Here is a 19,039-nt window from a genome sequence, read left to right on the forward strand (position 1 = left end):
TATTCTACCTGTTTTATCTTCAAACTGGCCAGATCCAGCCTCTCACACATACCTGCCATGTCATTATAAAAATACATAATTATAACTTTGAAATCTTAAGGCTATGAGATAATATGGGATTAACTTTGACCCTTTAGCATTTAAACCAGCCATAGCCAGCCAAAATATTCTATTTTATGTTCACGCGGTCCAGATCTGTCCTCTCACACCAACCCTACAATATCATTCTAAATATTAATAATTACCTTATCAAAGTATTGAAGAATGACCTCTGGAGGCTGGACCTTTCAGGCAAGGTGACAAAGGAGCGAGATACCTGGCACCTGGCTGTACTCAAGAAGATCTGTACCCCACAGCAGAAGTGTTAAGACTGATCCTTCTGGCTATGTAAAAGCACCCATGTGGCGATGCATAAAAGCGCCTGTGTGGTATTGTGTCAAAGCACCCATGTGGCAATGTGTAAAAGTGTCTGTGCAGTTATATGTAAAAGTTCCAGTGTGGTGCCAGGTAAAAGCATCCTGCACAATCCGTAGAGTGGTTGGCATTGAGAACATCTAGCTGTAGGGACCATGCCAGACTGAAGTGTGGTGCAGTTGCCCAGTTTGCCAGCTCTGGTCACACTGTCCAACCCATGCTAGCATGGACAATGGATGTTAAAAGATGATGATGATGAAAATCAAGCTACAAAATGATGCAGGATTAATTGAAAACAATGTGAATAAATAAGCATCAGTTTTGACAGAGTAATGTGAATAAATAAACGTTGCATTTGACAGGGTTATCTGAATGCTCGAGGGCTAGACCCAAGCTGACCAAATTTGGGAGGTGGAGACTGAAAAGAAGCCCTTTATGTGTGTGTGCCTTGTTTTGGCAACATGCTCTTGTTATAAACAAACGTCACCATCATACAGTGTTGTTTCCAGTCTTCTTTGGAAGCAGGTGATTCGTTGGTAATGGAGAGAACATCCAGCGGCAGAAGTTAAAACAATGATTATGTGTGTACATGCATGCGAATGTTCGTGTTTTCCTCTTACTGTTTAACAACTGGTGTCAGTTTGTTTACATCCCTGAAGCTTCATGATTCAGTAAAAAATGACCTATAGTATAAGTATCAGATTTCAAATAAGCATTGGGGTTGATTCAATTATGTTGACTCTTCAAGGCAGTGCTCCAGCATGGCTCGAGCCCAATGACTAATACAAGTCATTTTCCATGATTGCATGCGTCAGATAGGATTTACTGAGGTGGATTATCTATTTTCTCTAGCTAGATGCTTTTCCTACCACCAACGATTACCAGTTTCCAAGCAAGGGAATATTTCTCCATAGCTAGACAGGTTTTCACTGAATATTGGAAACAAATGACATTCATTTAGAATAATCACTCAATGTCAATACAAGGAGCCACAAGTTGACTTGAGTGGTTCATTGTTTGAATGATTTGGTGAATAGAAGTGCTTTAATTGGAAATCTTGTACCTTAACTCTTCAACATTTAAACTGGCCATGTCTGGACCCAATTCTTCTGTGTGTTTCATGTGTATAGCTTAGTGGTTGGGGTGTTGGATTTGTGATTCTAAGATTGTGGTTTTGATTCCTGGACCTGCTGAGGCATTATATTCTTGAACAAAACACTTCATCATTTCATGTTACTCTAGTCCACTCAGCTGGAAAAAATGAGTAATCCTTCACCAGGTCAGCATCCCATTCAGGGACAAATATATATATATATATATATATATATATATATATATATATATATATATGCAGCAGAGAAACCAGGAAACTGGCCTTATGCTTCTTAGAATAATGTAGACTAAACATTTCTGTTCAAACCTGCCAGATCTGGCCTCTCACATCTACCCTACAATGTTATTCTAAAAATAAACAATCACATTGAAATCTTGAAGCTACCAGATGATGCCTGATTGATTTAAAACAATGAATAAATAAGCTTTACATTTGACAGAGTAATCTGAATGCTGAAGGGTTAGATATCTTCCTTGGGTGTAATAGTTGGCAACAAAAGAGCATCATCATCATTTAACATCTGCTTTCCATGCTGGCATGGGTTGGATGGTTTGACAAGAGCTAGTAGGCAGAACACTGCTCCATGCTTCACTGTCTGTTTTGGCATGGTTTTTATGGCAGGATGCCCTTCCGAACACCAACCACCGAGCAGAGTGGACTGAATGCTTTTTACATGGCACTGGCACAGTCAGTTTTGGCCTGGTCTTTTACAGTTGGATGCCTTTACAATGTGGACTGGGTGCTTTTTACATGGTGCCAGCACTGGCAGGGTCACCAAGTAACTTGCAAGACAAAGATCCTTTGAGAGGAATTGTGGCATTGGCGATTGTTTTGTTCTGGATGATGAAAGGTTAGAGTGTGACAGAGAGACAGAAACAGGTGTCTTGCTGTAGAGGAAGTACAAGGTTACATGGCTCGAGAGAGAGAGAGAGAGAGGGGAGTGATCAAGATTGAGGCCAAGTAACAAATGTGTTAGTGTAGAGGAGATACATAGTTAACCAGTCGGAGAGCAAGAGGAAGAGAGAGAGAGAGAGATGGTGGCGAAGTGCCAGGACATGCTCACAAGGAACAGGGATCAGAATTTAAATGGGAGGATAGAGAAGAGCCAGGGAGAGATAAGTAGTGGCAAAGTGGAAGGGCATGGGGTCCAAATATAAATGGTAGGGTATTGTCAAGGTGCGTGAGTAGGGAGTAGAGACTTCACATGACTGCAAGTAGTGTGGAGTGGGGTATGCATTGACTGGTAAAACCTAGGCATAAAGAGGAGGGTGTGGGGGAGGACAAGATAGCAATGATACAGTGAGGACAGGAGTGTGGAGCAAGAAATAAAACATGAAAAGAGGAAATATGAGGAAGAGGAGAGAGATGTAGTTTGGTTTGTTGGGGTTTGGGAAAAGTTTTATTGTTGTTACATGTGGGTGGAACTCACAGTGCTTCTACAACTCAGTTTCACTAAAGTGAAGCATCTATGCATAAAAAACAATCTCAGTCGGTCTTGTTTAACTCTTGCTAACCTGGAAAGAACAGACATTTATATGCCACAGCCACATACCTTATCTTTGGGACACTTATTCCATCTGACATGTGGCAGAAAATTTGAAACCAGTGTCATATATCACGTTATAAGAAAGCGGTAAGCTGGCAGAATCATTAGCACACTGGACAAAATGCTAAGTGGCATGTCACCTGTCTTTATGTTATGAGTTCAAATTCCGCCGAGGTTGACTTTGCTGTTTATCCTTTCAGGGGTCAATAAAATAAGTACCAGTTGATTACTGAGGTCCAATGTAATCAACTTACTTCCTCGTCTGAATTTGCCATCCTCGTACCGAAATTCGGAACCATTATTATTATTGTTAAAATTTCTAAAACTTGAAGAATTTGGGAAGGGGTTTCTATTAAAATAAGAAACATTTATATTTATTTGTTGTTGTTTATCCCCAGGTCAAGTCTGAACGAGCAAAGCTAACATCAAAGACACATCAACGATGAATGTTCCTCTTTTTTTCTTGACTATTCAATGTATCGCTCCGTTCTTAAGACTTTAGAGCGTGATTTGAGGGAGATTTTGCTGCTGTGTCTAGCAAGTTGAACAAAGACCTAGAAGCGTTCTTATTGGCTCCTAAGTTGAGCTAGTTTCTGGAACACAAGTAAATGGTTTTTATGTAATAAAACTATAACTTTTGTTTCCATAAATCTTTCCATGTTGTTTATTACAGTTAGACTTCATTTAACTTCTTTATTTCAACTCTGAACACTTCAAATATTTTAACAAGACAAGGACGTACTGCATCTGTGACCCCTTTTACAAGACCCTGAAAACTGATGGAAGGAAGTTGTGCTCAGACCAGTGATCTTGTCCAAATACTTACAACAAAGTGGACTCCTCTAAGGCACCTAAAGGCCAGGTGCTGGTGCTTGACCAAGCAGGCTTTCTACCACCCAAGAAGAGGGATGATCCTTCCGACTGGCTTCCTCATAGTTTCCAAATACCAAAGCTAATATACTAAACATCTACCTAGGCTGCTTTACAGTGGGTTTGATCCTGAACCATGCAGTTGTGAAACAAACTTCTTGACCACACAGCTTTGTCTGGGGTTACTACTGAAAGGGTCAATTTAGCCCTGCTTGTTGTCCATTGTGCAAATGGACCAATTTTGTGTTCCTTCCATCTTTAGTCTAACTTAATCATCTGTTAATCACAAGTCTCTGTTTCACTGGTTTAAGCCCTAATTTCTCTACTATTGAATGGAACAAGTGTTCTCCTGTCTAAATTATTACATGACAAATCAATGTAATTAACATATTATTAGCAATTTCCTAACTAATTCATACTATTATAAAAGATTTGCTCATCATCATCCTCTTTTCTCAACATCATCATCCTCTGCTACCTCGTTATACAGAGAGCACTAAATTACTCTGTTCCTTGCTCTCTCTCTCACACACCTCATTATATATTACTGTTACTACTCTGCCTCACTTCTCTGTCCCTCCCTCTCTCTCTCTTTCTTTCCCACCTCACTGATTCCTCTGCCCCCCCCCTCTCTCTTTCTCTTCCACTTCATTATATATTAATGTATCCCCCCCCCTCTTTCTCTTCTACCTCATTATATATTATTTTATTACCCTGCCTCACTTATTTCTCTGCTCCCTTCTCTCTCCTTGATTTCCTGGAACTCAGACCGCCTCATGGTCCCAATAGACAAAAGGCATTGCTCTTGCTAATGGCGAAGGAAATGCCCTGGAACAGCCATTCTGACTCACAGGTCTTGTACTTGCAGATAGCCATCTCCTCATCTCTACCTCGATAGCTGTGAGCAGGGATATGGTCTGGAGGTTGAGAATGCCAGAGGTCTCTTATGCCACAGGCTCATCCAGAAGCCTGTCATCATTTAATGTCCACTTTTCCATGCTTCTATGATTCAAATGAAATCTGTTGGTGCAGATTTTCTAGAGCTACCTGCCTTTCATTTTGCCAACTTTCGCCCATTCTCAGGAAAGGTAATATTTTCTCAAGTCCTTCCTACATGAGCAGCACACTGGCTGGACATGATTTCACAGAAGATTGCATATGAACATCACCATTTGTGTGGTAGTGACATTCATTTATAACTAGCAAGCAATGTAATAAAAATGAGAAACACACACACATGCATACATGTATATGACACTTTTTCAGTTTCCGTCTACCAAATCCACTCAAGGCTTTGATTGGGCCAGTGCTGTATTAGAAGACCTTTCGCTAAGGTGCCATACAGTGGGACTGAACCCCAAACTATATGGTGAGGATGTGAACATCTTAATCATACAACCATGCCTGCACAGATACAGGTGCTTATTGGAAAAATTAAAATCAGAACTGCAGTTGTAATCTAACAAGACATTCATCACTTTTTCATTGCTGCTGCTAGTTACTCTAGTGAACTGTATCACCCTGTGACACTTGACAGGTGGGTATTTTAGGTGAACTGGACTTTGGCGACAGATATGACACAAATGCTTGTTAGTGGTGTGAGGAAACTAAATGTTGACTTGAATGAATAGATGTGAGTGAATGAAAATGAGTGTGTGTGAAATGTGGATATTAATGTGGTGTTAATTTGAGAGAGGAAACCGAAATGAGAATAGGTGTGTGATGTAGGAATAAGGTATGTGATGTTGATTGGAGAGAGGAGACAAGGATGAGAATGTTGTAGGTGTCAGGTGTGTTGGGTTGATTGGAGAGATGATAGACAAATAAGAATGTGTATCAGAGGTGATTGAGCAGTTCCTTAGCAAACAGGTGGTGAATTAAATACTATAGAGATCATTCTTCCTCCCAGTTGTATTTTATCTCTATTGAGCTGTAGAGGAGGTACGTGGTTGCCTCCTCTACAGCAAGACATCTGTTTCTGCCTCTCTGTCACACTCTAACCTTTCATCATCTGACACAAGATCATCTCCTCCAATGCCCCTTCCCCTCTCAAAGATTCCTTGTCTTACAAAGTTACTTTGCAGGTGCCACTTAAAAAGTAAAATAAACTGAAAGTTTAATTTACTTTATCTCAACAAAAAGCAATGCAGTTAATCAAAGTATGCACCTAAATTATCAACACAATTTTGCCATTTTATCGGTAGCTTATTTATGCCGGCAGCAAAGAATTCTAAAGAGCAGGAGGTGATGATGAATTCATAAAAGGCTGTTTTTGCTTCTTCTTCAGATCTGAAGCTTTTTCCTTGCCAAAAGTTGTCTAATGCCTGGAAAACATGATAGTCAGTTTGTGCAAGGTCTGGTGAATATGGTGGATGACAGAGGACTTCCAAGTTCAGTTCCTGTAACTTGAGTAGCATTCTTTGTGCAACATGTGGTCAAGCATTGTCTTGCAAGAGAACTGGCCTGTCTCTATTGACCAATCTTGGTCGTTTAATTGCAAGTTCACTCATCATTTTGTCCAGTTGGTTGTTGTATACATCCGCTGTAACTGACTTACCAGGTCTCATGAAGCTGTAGGGGATGACATCAGTGTTGGACCACCAAACTGACACCATTTGCTTGTTTTGGTGAATATTCTTTGTTTTGGCACTTCGTTTCTATCTAACCATTGTGCAGAATACTTGCCATTGTTGAAAAGAATCCATTTTCCATCACATGTAACAATATGATGCAAAAATGTTTCGCTTTTATGCCGAGACAGCAAAGAACAGCAAGTTTCAAGACAACATGTTCTTTGATGCTCGTTCAATTTGTGTGGTACCTGCTTGTCCAGCTTCTTTACTTTGCTGATTTGTTTGAGATGCTCAAGAGCTCAGTGTGCTGCCAGGAATCAAACTTGTGACTTTTCAATTGTGAGCTGAATGCCCTAACCACTTAGCCACTCATTTTCAGTAGTTATATAGAATTTGGTGAATAGTTGTCCTGTCTAGTCCCAAGTATTTCAAGTGTATGTCTGTAAGTCTGCCTGTCTCTGAAACCGTTGTGGTTATCAGGTGGTGTTTAAAGGGACACAACTACGCCAGCTTTAACCAACAAGAAAATCCTGTATATGGATGCACAACCTGCAAGAATTTGTAGCCGATCTCCCTTAAATCACATCTTACTATCTAAAAAAAGAATCAACCCCAAAATCATTGATATTATAATCCTAGATACAAAGAAGGCTGTATGGCTATGACTGGAATGTCTTTTATCGTAGATCTATTGTTTGGACTGACTTGGCACGGAACAATACCAACTTCAATCACCCAACGAAGAATACCCTACTTTGGTGTTTCTCAACTATTTTTCACCTTTGATTCCTATTTTACTAAGATGAATCCTAAAGATTTGATGTTTAAAAATCATATATTTTAATGACTAATTATTAGGAATTGTATTAAAAGAAAAATTTTGAATTGTAGAAGTGTAACCAATTTATTGCAGATAAATTTTAACAAAATCTTATATGGTCCCTAGCTGAAAACCACTGCTCTACATGGTTGCTAGCTTTGCTAGAAATAGCAGCCAAAATCTCCTTCAAATCACATCATCATTATCATCATTTAGCATCTGCTTTCCATGCTGGCATGGTTTAGACAGTTTGACTGAAACTGGTAAGCTAGAGAGCTGCACCAAGTTCCAGTCTGGTGGCATGGTTTCTATGGCTGGATGCCCTTCCTAATGCCAACCACTGCAAGAGTATAATGAGTGCCATCAATGACTACAATTTCAGTTGGCTTGACAAATCTCAAGCACAGCATAGTGCCAAATGTCTTGGTCACTTTTTCATTACCTCCGTGACTCCCAATGTTCCTTGAAAAAAGATATATTGAATGATATTGGAATAATAGGTAGAATGGTCATGGCCGAAGGATTATATATATATATATATACACACACTATTGTGTCTGGGGAAAGTCATTTTCTTTTTGTGTCTTATTATGTAAGCATATTAGAATATGCTTCAACACACAAACTCATATAAAGAATCTTGCAAACCAAATCCCAAAACGAAATATATATATATATATCTATATAAACCTATTGGATTAGAGTTGACCAAGTTTGATTGATGTTCTGTGGATAAACCCTTTCCTTCCTATATTTTTAACAGAATCTGTGTTTCAATTAATTCTTGAAGAGGAATTTGGAGCTATTTGATAAAATGACCAACTTTTTCAGTATGAGGAACATAAGATTCATATATAGAAACTAGAATGGAAGGTTCTAATTTAAATGTAAGCACTTTTATGTCAGGGGCTTTTGTTTCATAGAACCAGAAGTAGTCTTAGGCTGAACGGATTGGTTTCATAAAGGGCTTCCAATTGAGGAGGAAGTGTAAATGACGGAAGATTTGCAAGAAAAGTTGAAATAACAACTGCTGTGGTGAGTACTGTACCAGCATCATCATCATCATTAATTTATGATGATGTAATTGCATGTCTTTACTCCAAATTATTTCATCTCTCAGACCTGAATTATATTTAGACTCTATAAACACCAATTTCAGAAACAAAACAAAAACAACAGGGTAACAATTAATGGTATATGAGCTGTATATCTGTATATTGCTCAGTGATAGATATGTGTGAGGGGACAGTTGTTATTTCCTGTCAATGCTTCTAGGGTCCAATATAGTCTTGATAGTTTATTCATTATCTCAGATTTATATTATTAATCCTTATCTTGAGGGATGGAACTGCTTTTAATGCAGATAATCCTCAAGATTCAGTTGTTCAACTTCAATTTCTGTTAATTTTGTGTGTGTGTGTTGTTGAGATTCAGGTTTGAATTTCATAAACTTTTCCAAAAGTTGAGAGATCACAATTCAATCAACAAGTATTGAGTGCTGCTGTATTAACCTGTTATACACATAGACGTGAATTAGTGTTTTGTGTATGCTTTCCATCATGCCCTCCCTGTGTCCAGTGATCAGCTTGCAACGACTCTCCAGTTCCCTCTGTTTTGCTGCATACAATCAGTTAGGCTCTTCTTGTTTCCTATCCATCCTTTGATGTCTTCTGTCCACAAATGCGTTTGATGTTTTTTGCTCTTTTCTAATTGACACACTTCCTGTTAGGATGGTCTCAGGCAATGATTTATGATGCATTGTATATCTGAAATATTGTAACATTGTGGGTTGATTCTCAGCAATAGTTGTCTAGTACTGTAGCATTTGTTGCCCTTGTCTTTCCAGCTTATCCTGACCAATTTGTCAGAGTTCCACATCTCATTGTGTTCTGTACATTGTCCAAGTTATCTGCATAGTCCAGAAAATTATGATGTTAATAACAACAAGAGCACTCAGAGAGCGCAAGCGTCCACCAAGGCAACACCAGTGTCCTCTCAACGATTAGCCAGAGATGATTTTTAAAATGAGAATATCTGAAATAAACTCAACTGCTCTCACAAACAAGAATACTAAAAATGAACCCAACCACTATCAAAAATTAAGAAAAAAATAGTAAAATAAGCCAGAATCCTTGTCTGGTACCGGATCGATCCCAAAATCTAATCAGTTTGTGCCAGTCATGAGGTCAAACATCCCTGAAAGTTTTATCCTAATCAATCTAGTGGTTCTACAGATACCTTGTCCACGGACAAATAAAAAGGGAACACACGTGTGTGTGTGTATGTTTATATGTATGTATTCTGCATATTCATGTGTTTGTGTGTGTATTTGTGTGTATACCTCTGTCTCCTTGTGTGTATATGGTCATGTGTTTCAGTCTTCTGTATATGTATGTCTGTGCTTGTCTGTCCATATCACCTATGTACCTATCTATCTACATATCTACCTGTACCTGTCTATCTACATATCTACCTGTTTACTTACATATCCGTTTAACTTCTTATCTGCTTATATATATGTCTACATAACAGCCTACTAACAAATCTATCTGTGTGTGTATAAACTGTGGGTATTGGGGTATCACTGCCTTATCTGTGTGTGTGTGTATGTATATATATATATATATAGACAAGTGACCGAGACTTAGGCAATATGCTGTGCTTGAGAAGACGCAGCAAACCGAGTGAAGAGTGCAGTGTCTTTTATCTCCATGTTAACTGCAGTATATTTGCTTTTTAGCACTTAAATATGTCACAGATATATTTTTAACTAACCTAAATTTTGATTATGCCTTAAACACTGCTTAGTGCTAACATTTTGTTAACAGGAAAATTACCATCCTTTTAATTAACTTCTTAGTGTTGGTATCTTTCTTTTTGTTCCCTTATTCTTATTGTTGTTGTTATTTTTGTCTTCAGCATCAATCTATTGTAGCCGGTCTTCAGAAGATTCAGTGGGCCATGGAGTTACTCTCTATGCCACAAGGTGCTCCAAAAAGTTTAGAAGAAGCCAACAAAAAGAAATACCAGTTTTGGGAGACACAGCCTGTTCCTAAACTCTGTAAGTTTTTTTTTTTTTTATTTAGAAAATTTGTTGTGTTGTTGTTTAGCCCCTGGCCAACACTAACTGAATAATACCTGTGATCTAAGATATTTCAATTATAACTGTCCTGTTATTCTTTTCGACATTGTAAATGCTATCACATTCAGCTATGTGCTTATTTTATAACAGTAAGGTAGGGTTTAAGGGAAGTTCAGTAGCTGTTTCTAGCAAGTCACCTAATTGCAAATAGTGGCTGCACTATAAAATTGATGAGTGTTGTGTTAGGTTGCAGTCTTGTGCTCAGCTGGTCCTGTGACTATAGTTTAGAGAGGATGATGATAAAGGGGAGGTTGTAGCTGACTGAATTGGTCCTTGAATGCACACACACACAACTGGCACTTCATCAATTATGATGATGAGGGTTCCAGTTGATCCAATCAATGAAACAGCCTGCTTGTGAATTCAACATACAAGTGGCTGAGCACTCCACAGACACGTGTACCCATAACATAATTCTCAAGGTGATTCAGTGCAACTCAGAATGTGACAAGCCTGGCCCTTTGAATTATGGGTACATCTTTTTGCCAGCTGAGTGGACTGCAGTAACCTGAAATAAAGTGTTTTGCTCAAGTGCACAACACACTGCCAGGAATTGAACTCACAACTTTGTTTGTATGCTGAATGCCCTAACTACTAAGTGATGTGCCTTTGTGTGTGTGTCTTTATTATCATATTATATATATATGTTTATATATATTAGATAATAAATCGTATGGTAGACACCTGGTAGTTTACTGGTAAAGTACATTCACTTGCACCGAGTTCATTGGATTAATGAGAGATCCCTCTTGTAATCACTTGAAGAGACATATTTACTCCAATGGACACTCCTTAACCAATTGTTTAGTATCCCTCCCATGAGGGATTGATGCTGGTTGGGTTGCAATGATCAATAAACATTTCTGTATCTTCCATCTCTCTCATTAAACATATATAATCATAAATAGCTTTCTATCTGTCTATTTATCCATCCATCTATCCATCTCCAGCTATCCATCTCCGTCTATCCCTCTCCGTCTGTCCATCATCTTCCATGCTGGTATGGGTTGGATGGTTTGACCAGATCCAATGGCTCCAAAGACTGCATCAAGCTCCAATGTCTGCTCTGGCATAGTTTCTATGGTCAGTTGCTCTTCCTAACGCCAACCACTTTACAGCATCAACTGGCTGCTGTTTTCATATCACATGCACTATAAAGGTCGGGAATGGAGGGGAGGTCAGTTTCATATAAGAGGACAAGATCACCGCCATGAAGTGGTGCAAAGGGGCAACAGGTTCCTGTAGATGGATCTGCATGGCTCGTCACCTTTTGTAGTGGAAAGAGACAGAAAGAGAGAAAAAAAAATTTATCTGTAGGAGTTGCAAGATGTAGATAATAGTGATGAGGTTCCTGGGTTTCCCCACAAAGCACAAGATGAGTAGAAGTGGGTGCATCAAGCTCCAATTGTCTGTTTTGACCCTGTTTCTACAGCTCGATGCCCTTCCTAACACCAACCACTTTACAATGTGAACTGGTTACTTTTTTATTCATGCCACATATACTGTTGAGTTTACTGTGCAGTTTGCAGGACTATGGCCCTGTAGAAAGTGATCAGTTTCATAGTAAGGGAAGGAGCTCAAAATACACAGTACCTTTGTAATCCCACCAAATTGACAGCATGACCTTTTTTCTTTTTTATGCAATTCAGCTTTTGATGTGGTTGTGCTAGTTCATTACACTTGGACCACAATTGTTTTTGATCAATGTTATTGTAGACAATCCAGTTTCTATCACCAGTGATGGTTCATTTCAAAAAATGGTCGATTTCATTGTGTTTGAGATGCAGATCGCAAGTATTGATTTGTTGTGTGAAGTGAATCTCTTTCAATTCATGTGGAAACCAAATATTGAGCTTCTTAACCAAGTCCAAGACATTTTAAGTGATTTTCAATTGTTGTCTGTGTTACATTTAACTTCTCTTCAATGTCTCGCACAGTTATATGACAATCAGGTTCAATTTTGGCTTCGATTTGGTCATCAATTTCAGTAGGTCAACCAAGATGTTGGTCATCTTTGAATGAAAAATCTCCAGAACATAATTTTTTAAAACCATTTCTGACATGTGCGTTCTGTTGAGCAATCAACAGCATAAACTTCGCATATCTCTTTGTGAGCCTCACCAGCTTTCTTGCCTTTATGGAAATGAAAAAGCAAAATATGGCGAAAATGTTTGTTTTTGCATTCCATGTTAAAATTGACACTGAACTAACAGCTGTAAACAAAATTATGTGCAATTTGCTTCTGAAGTCAGTTAAAAGTAACGGCTATCAAATGTCAAAAGGTAAAAAAAATCGTAACTCTTATGTCTTCACGAAAAACGAAATTACTTTCTTGCCAACTCGATATATACATATGCACACACACACACACACACACACGCATAAGAAAACATTGGATTATACAGTTTTGGGTAACATTATATATCTGAATAACAAGACAGGATAATTTTGGCTGGAATATCTGGCCCAGAGGTGTAGAACAATAATGGCCAGAAACCAAATAACAAAACTATAGACATGTTGATTTTTGTTTTAAATTTGCAGCGGAGAAAATAGATGAAAATGTTAATGAATGTATTGAGACTGACAAGCTCCCTGATGACATTCGTCAAGAATCTTACTCTCTACCAGATGGCTTTCATTGGGATACATTAGATATCAACAAACCAGATATAGTAAGTAGAGCCCCTTTTTATTTGGCTCCTTCATTTTGTCTGTGTGTCTTTCCTGCTTCATTAATTCTCTGTTTGTCCATCTCCTTCCTGGTCTCTTTACTCGTATAGAATGAAGGAGGCAGCTGGTCTCTGTCCTTCTGTATGTCCTTCTTTCGCTCTATCTACATCTCTTTCCATCTATCTCCCCCCTTCATTCAGTCTGCATCTCTTCCCATCTCTCTCTCTCATTCTGTCTTTATTTCTGTCCATCTCTCTCTCTCTCCCCTTTATTCTCTCTGTTTACCTCTCTATCTCTTTCATTCTGTCTGTCTACTTGGCTGGCTCTTTCTTTCATTCTGTCTCTAATTCTTTGTCTCATTCATTCTATGCTTAACTCTTTCATATCTCTTCCTCATCTGTCTAACCCTTTCTGTTTCCCTCTTTCTTTCTATTTGCCTCACCCATTCTTTTAGTCTCTCTCTCTCTCTTACTGCTAAATGATAATTCATTTTAGACTTTGTATTCTGTCAAGTGTTGTATAGGGTCCATAGTCTGTTGTATTTGTCCTCATTAAGAAACAGACCTGACACAACTTTGTACAAAGTCAATGTGGGAGAGATTCGACATATTTACTTTTATTGTGGTGATTGGTTTTTTTCAGTTGTTTATTCTCTGTTCTTGGAATCGGCTGGGGTTGAACTCACAAACCTTTTATTTCACTCATAGTTTCTTAACCCTGTCATGCCGTGATCCTGGTATAGCAGGAGTAGCCAAGACATAAAAGGCAGTGAGCTGGCAGAATTGTTAGCACATCAGGCAAAATGCTTTCTGGCATTTCGTCCATATTTATGCTCTGAGTTCAAATTCTGCATAGGTCAACTTTGCCTTTCATCCTTTCGGGGTCAATAAATTAAGTGATTGACTAGTCTGCTCCCCCAAAATTTCAGGCCTTATGCCTTTAGTGAAAAGGATTATTATAAGGCAGTGAAACACTGGGGTTGGTGTAATCAACTTAACCCCCTCCCTTGTGCCAAAATTTGAAATTATTATTGAGTTAAAGAGCAGAGCATGCCATCAAAGTGACACTGGAGTATAAATATATGGAGCACAGTTATACCCATCATGACTACCCGTCTGATAAGGGTACACCAGGCACAGGCATCACAACCATGTATGCAACAAGGTGATCTCATATCAAGATAAATAATGCATGACCTTGCAGGTGGGGCCCAGTTAGAATTTTCTTCAGGTCGAGTAGCCCATTCTGCTCAAAAGGTCCCTGAATAAGGTTGTTAAGAATTATCCAAACTCCAAAGAATTCCTCTCGACACACGGCTATGATGTTCCCCCACTATTTCTGCTCATGATCAGAGATGCACTTATCGTCAGCCACTAAAGGACATGCTCAACTGGTTATGGTCAAGCAACTGACAAGCAAATCTGAGGTATTGAGCAGAATATTTACTGTAGCCCATCTTTTATAACATTATTATTATTATTATTATTATTATTATTATTATTATTAAGGTGGTGCACTGGCAGAATCATTAGTGTGCTGGGCAAAATGCTTAGCAGTATTTCACCCATCACTACGTTCTGAGTTCAAATTCCGCCGAGGTTACACACTGGGGTCGATGTAATATATTAGTCCCCTCCCTCCAAATTTCAAACCTTGTGTCTATAGTAGAAACAATTATTATTATTATTTTTATTTCTTTTTGTAGCTGAAAGAGCTGTACATCCTTTTAAGTGAGAATTACGTTGAAGATGATGATAATATGTTCAGATTTGATTATTCTCCTGAATTTCTTCAATGGTCAGTTGATAAATTTAAAAAATTTCTTGTGTGTGCCTTGCTCTTGTATATGTATCCACACACACACACACACACACTCTCTCTTTCACATGTACACACACACACACACACAGCTTGTGCTATTTTTATCTGATTGTTTTAAACATTTTTTTAGGGCAACAAATATCATTTTAAACATAAAGGTCATGTTCTGAGCTCGAGGGTCATCACTACATAACCTGGCTCGTCTAATGGTCACATAACAGGACAATCCTGCTGACCACTCCATGGTCTGTGTTGTTTTCAATCCTGCTGGTCATGCATTATCCTGTTGTTGACAACACTGCTGACTACCCTGTAGCCTGTGTTGTTGATATTCTATCAGCCACAGCTTCACAACACAATAGTACACAAAAGTGTCCACTGTGTGTGTCTCCATTTTTTTTTTTCATATCTTTCATTGTCACTGTCCACTTCAAGGAGATGTCCACTATACTTTGTTTACATTTCCCACTTTAAAATTGGCTCGAGCTCAATGTGTCCAGATGGAATTGACAGCTTCTGATAGTGGTGACATGTTGAGTGAAGGGAGACCATTCTGATAGTGGTGACGCATAGAATGAAGAGAACTTTTTGGTTTTACTGAGAACACGACAACCTATCTAGTGCTGGTGCCAGGATAAAATGTGCTCAGTTCACTGACCACTCTTCTAATTGGTTTCTGTTAGGAAGGGCGTTCAGCCATAGAAACCAAGCCAAAAATGAAATGTATGAGCAAGGGTTATTCCTCTTATTCACTCAGGAGGGCAGTAATTCCAAATATGAACTGGCTCCGATTGTGATAACCCACCGAAGCTTGTGTCAGTTTAGAAAATAGACATAAAATGATGATGACTACATACTTTTTCTCGAAGAAAACATGAATGTGGATTTTCCACATTAACTTTACATTGGATGTACTTTTACAGCCAATATTAGTAAAGTTCAAAGTTCATTTTCAAATTTGTTTCATTAAAGATTTGTGAAGATTTTGTTCAGTGTATTTTATACAGCCTTTATAAATCTGACTAACTACTCCTACCATGCAATATAATACCAAAGAAAAGTTGGTATTTATAACATAGGAATAGTACTTTGTTTCTGAGTTTACATTGCCCATAATTACAAGTGGACATTATACATGGCAATGTATAATGAAGGCAGGTGGCTTAGTAATTAGGGTATTTGGCTCACGATCGAAAAGTCAGGAGTTCGATTTCTGGCTGCACATTGTGTCCTTAAGCAAGACACTTTATTTCACGTTGCTCTGGTCCGCTCCACTGGCAAAAATGCGTAGTGTCTGTAATTCAAAGGGCCAGCTTTGTCACACTGAATCTCCCTGACCGTTGTGTCTGTAGAGTACTTCACCAGTTGTATATTAATTTTCAGAGCAGGCTGCTCCATTGATCAGGTCAACTGGAACCCTTATCATCATAACCAACAGAGTGCCAATTAAATAGTTTCTTTGCAGCTAAAGCAAATCCACCATCTGGATCACATTCAGTAAATAACTCTGTAGTTAAATTATTTCTAATTACTTTTCTAATTAATTCACACCACAGAAATGGTAAATAATTTATGACACAAAAGAAATCACAAACTTGCTAAAATAATATCCTAAGTGGGGTTATTATATGATTAGAGTTGGAGTATACAAAAATAAACATTATTTTCCATCTTACTGTTAGTTTCTTCTTGAAAAATAAAAATTTATGGATTATATTTTGTTTATATTTTGAACTATATATATATATATATATATATATAGTGCTTAGGCCTCGATGGGTCTTAATCTGACCCTACCTAGGACAATACTACAGCAGTGGTCACTCTAGTTCTGATGAATCAGACTGAACTTTGATATATATAATGAATTTATTGTATACATTGCTTGGGTGCACTCCAACTCATGAGAAAAAGTAATCAAAACCACATGAAGAGCTCATAGAATATGCATAAGAAGTGAATAAGTTGTTAAAAAACAAAACAAAACAGGTGGGAGCCATCAAGTGTTGTGTTAGTGAATTTCAGCAACTGATGCAGGCAATTTATTCCATGCTTCAGCAATTCTGAGTAAACATGAACAAGGTAGCTAATGCCATAAGAAATATAAATTAACTGTTTAGCATTCAGATTACTGTCAAATGTAAAGCTTAATTGATGATGCATTATCTCATAGTTTTGAGATTGAAATGCTGTGATTGTTTTTAGAATGACAATGTAAGGATAAGTGTGAGTGGCCAGAATTGGCTGGTTGGAACATAGGTAAGATATTTGGGCTGGTTTAAAGCTGATGTCAGTGTGTATGTTGTTGCTTTCATTTCCTTCTTGGCTATATATTTGTTTTATCTTCTACTTTTTTCTGCAGGGCATTACAACCTCCTGGTTGGGTAAAGGATTGGCATTGTGGTGTACGAGTAACAAAGAATGGTAAACTAGTAGGATTTATCAGTGCCGTGCCTGCACACATTAAAGTATATAAAAAGTAAGTGTCTGACTACTACTGGATTCTACATTCTTGTATTGGGTACAGCGGCTTTTTTCTTTTCTGGATGTTACTTTAGTGTAGAAAATGATATAATAATGTTCCTTCTGAGTCATATAAACTGATGGGGCTGTTTTCTTGGTTGCTATTGTGGATGTATTTTCCTCCTGGATTGGATGCCAGTCCATTGCAGGATGACTCATTTTTACCAGCTGAGTGGACTGGGGCAACATGAAATGAACCATTTTGCTCAAAGAGGCAGCATATTGCCTGCTCCAGGAATTTAAACCACAATCTTACAATCATGACTTCAACACCTTAACCATTAAGCAATGCACCTACACACACACATACACAATGATTAGTACACCTTACTCTGTCAGGAGCATAGGCCCAGTTTCCTGGTGTTTCTTTGGAGTATAGATTCCTCCTTGGATGGGATGCTGGTCTGTCACAGGATGACTCCTTTTTGCCAGCTGGGTGGATTGGAGCAAGATGAAAGGAAGTGTTTTGCTCAAGAACACAATGCATCGCCCAGTCCAAGAATTGAAACCACAATCTTACAATTATGAATCCAACACCCTAACCACTAAGCTATGTACCTCCACACTGCCAACTACATGATTAGTCCATAAGAAGCATAGGGTTGATCCCCCAGTTTCTCTGGCATATATATTTCTCCCTGTCGCAGGATGACTCGTTTTTACCTGCTGATTGAACTGGAGCAACATGAAAGGAAGTGTTTTGCTGAAGAACACATCACCTGGTCCAGGAGTCTTATGATCCTTAATCCAATGCCTACCCACAAAGCCATGCACAACATTTTATTTTGTTGGCTGCTGTTTGTGCTGTGTGAATTACATCGTTTTCTCATGTCAGGTGATGATTGTATAGAATATGTTGTTTGACGTGAGCTGAGAGTAGACACTCTGAGTTGAGCTTTTGAATATGTCTTATGTAAAATTTGGGTTGTACCTACCAGAGCTATTCTTTGGTATTGTATATAGAGCTGTCAACTAGCCTCTTCCCCTAAAAACTGGGGGCCTTGAATCAAAATTTGAAACTCTTATTATTAATAAGGAGGTGAGCTGGCAGAATTGTTAACACACCAGGTAAAATGCTTAAAGGCAATTTCATGTCTTTATGTTCTGAGTTCAAATGCAACTGGAGTCAGCTTTGCCTTTCATCCTTTTGCAGTTGATAAAATAAGTACCAGTTGAGTACTGGGGTTGATGTAATTGACTTACTACATCCCTTGAAATTGCTGGCTTTCAGTCAAAATTTGAAACTGTTATTATTATTAAGGTGGTGAGCTGGCAGAATCATTAGCATACCTGGCAAAATGCTTGGCGGTATTTCATCTGTCGTGTTCTGAGTTCAAATTCTGCCAAGGTCAACTTTGCCTTTCATCCTTTCGGGGTTGATAAATTAAGATTAAGTACCAGTGAAACACTGGGGGGTCGATATAATCAACTAGTCCTTTCCCCAAAATTTCAGGCCTTGTGCCTATAGCAGAAAGGATTATTATTATTATTGACCTGGCAAATAAAGTGAGTTCATGGCTGTATCCTATACCAGTTTCGCATA

The 19,039-nt window shown here is 38.4% G+C and overlaps 2 protein-coding genes across 3 annotated transcripts in view; both read left to right on the plus strand.

Moving 5' to 3' along the window:
• Window positions 1–19,039, plus strand: part of LOC115225911 (protein O-mannosyl-transferase TMTC3) — a 355,782-nt gene that overhangs the window by 196,889 nt on the left and 139,854 nt on the right. The window lies entirely within an intron of this gene.
• Window positions 1–19,039, plus strand: part of LOC115225909 (glycylpeptide N-tetradecanoyltransferase 2) — a 57,902-nt gene that overhangs the window by 21,525 nt on the left and 17,338 nt on the right. For both annotated transcript variants that reach the window (XM_036514670.1, XM_036514671.1), the window contains exons 3-6: window positions 10,257–10,398; window positions 13,024–13,154; window positions 14,858–14,949; window positions 17,336–17,452. In XM_036514670.1, the coding sequence (XP_036370563.1) occupies window positions 10,257–10,398; window positions 13,024–13,154; window positions 14,858–14,949; window positions 17,336–17,452 (482 nt within the window). The remainder of the gene's footprint in view (window positions 1–10,256; window positions 10,399–13,023; window positions 13,155–14,857; window positions 14,950–17,335; window positions 17,453–19,039) is intronic.

This window comes from Octopus sinensis, linkage group LG28 (genome assembly GCF_006345805.1).
Source record: "Octopus sinensis linkage group LG28, ASM634580v1, whole genome shotgun sequence".
Classification (NCBI taxonomy): Eukaryota; Metazoa; Mollusca; class Cephalopoda; order Octopoda; family Octopodidae; genus Octopus; species Octopus sinensis.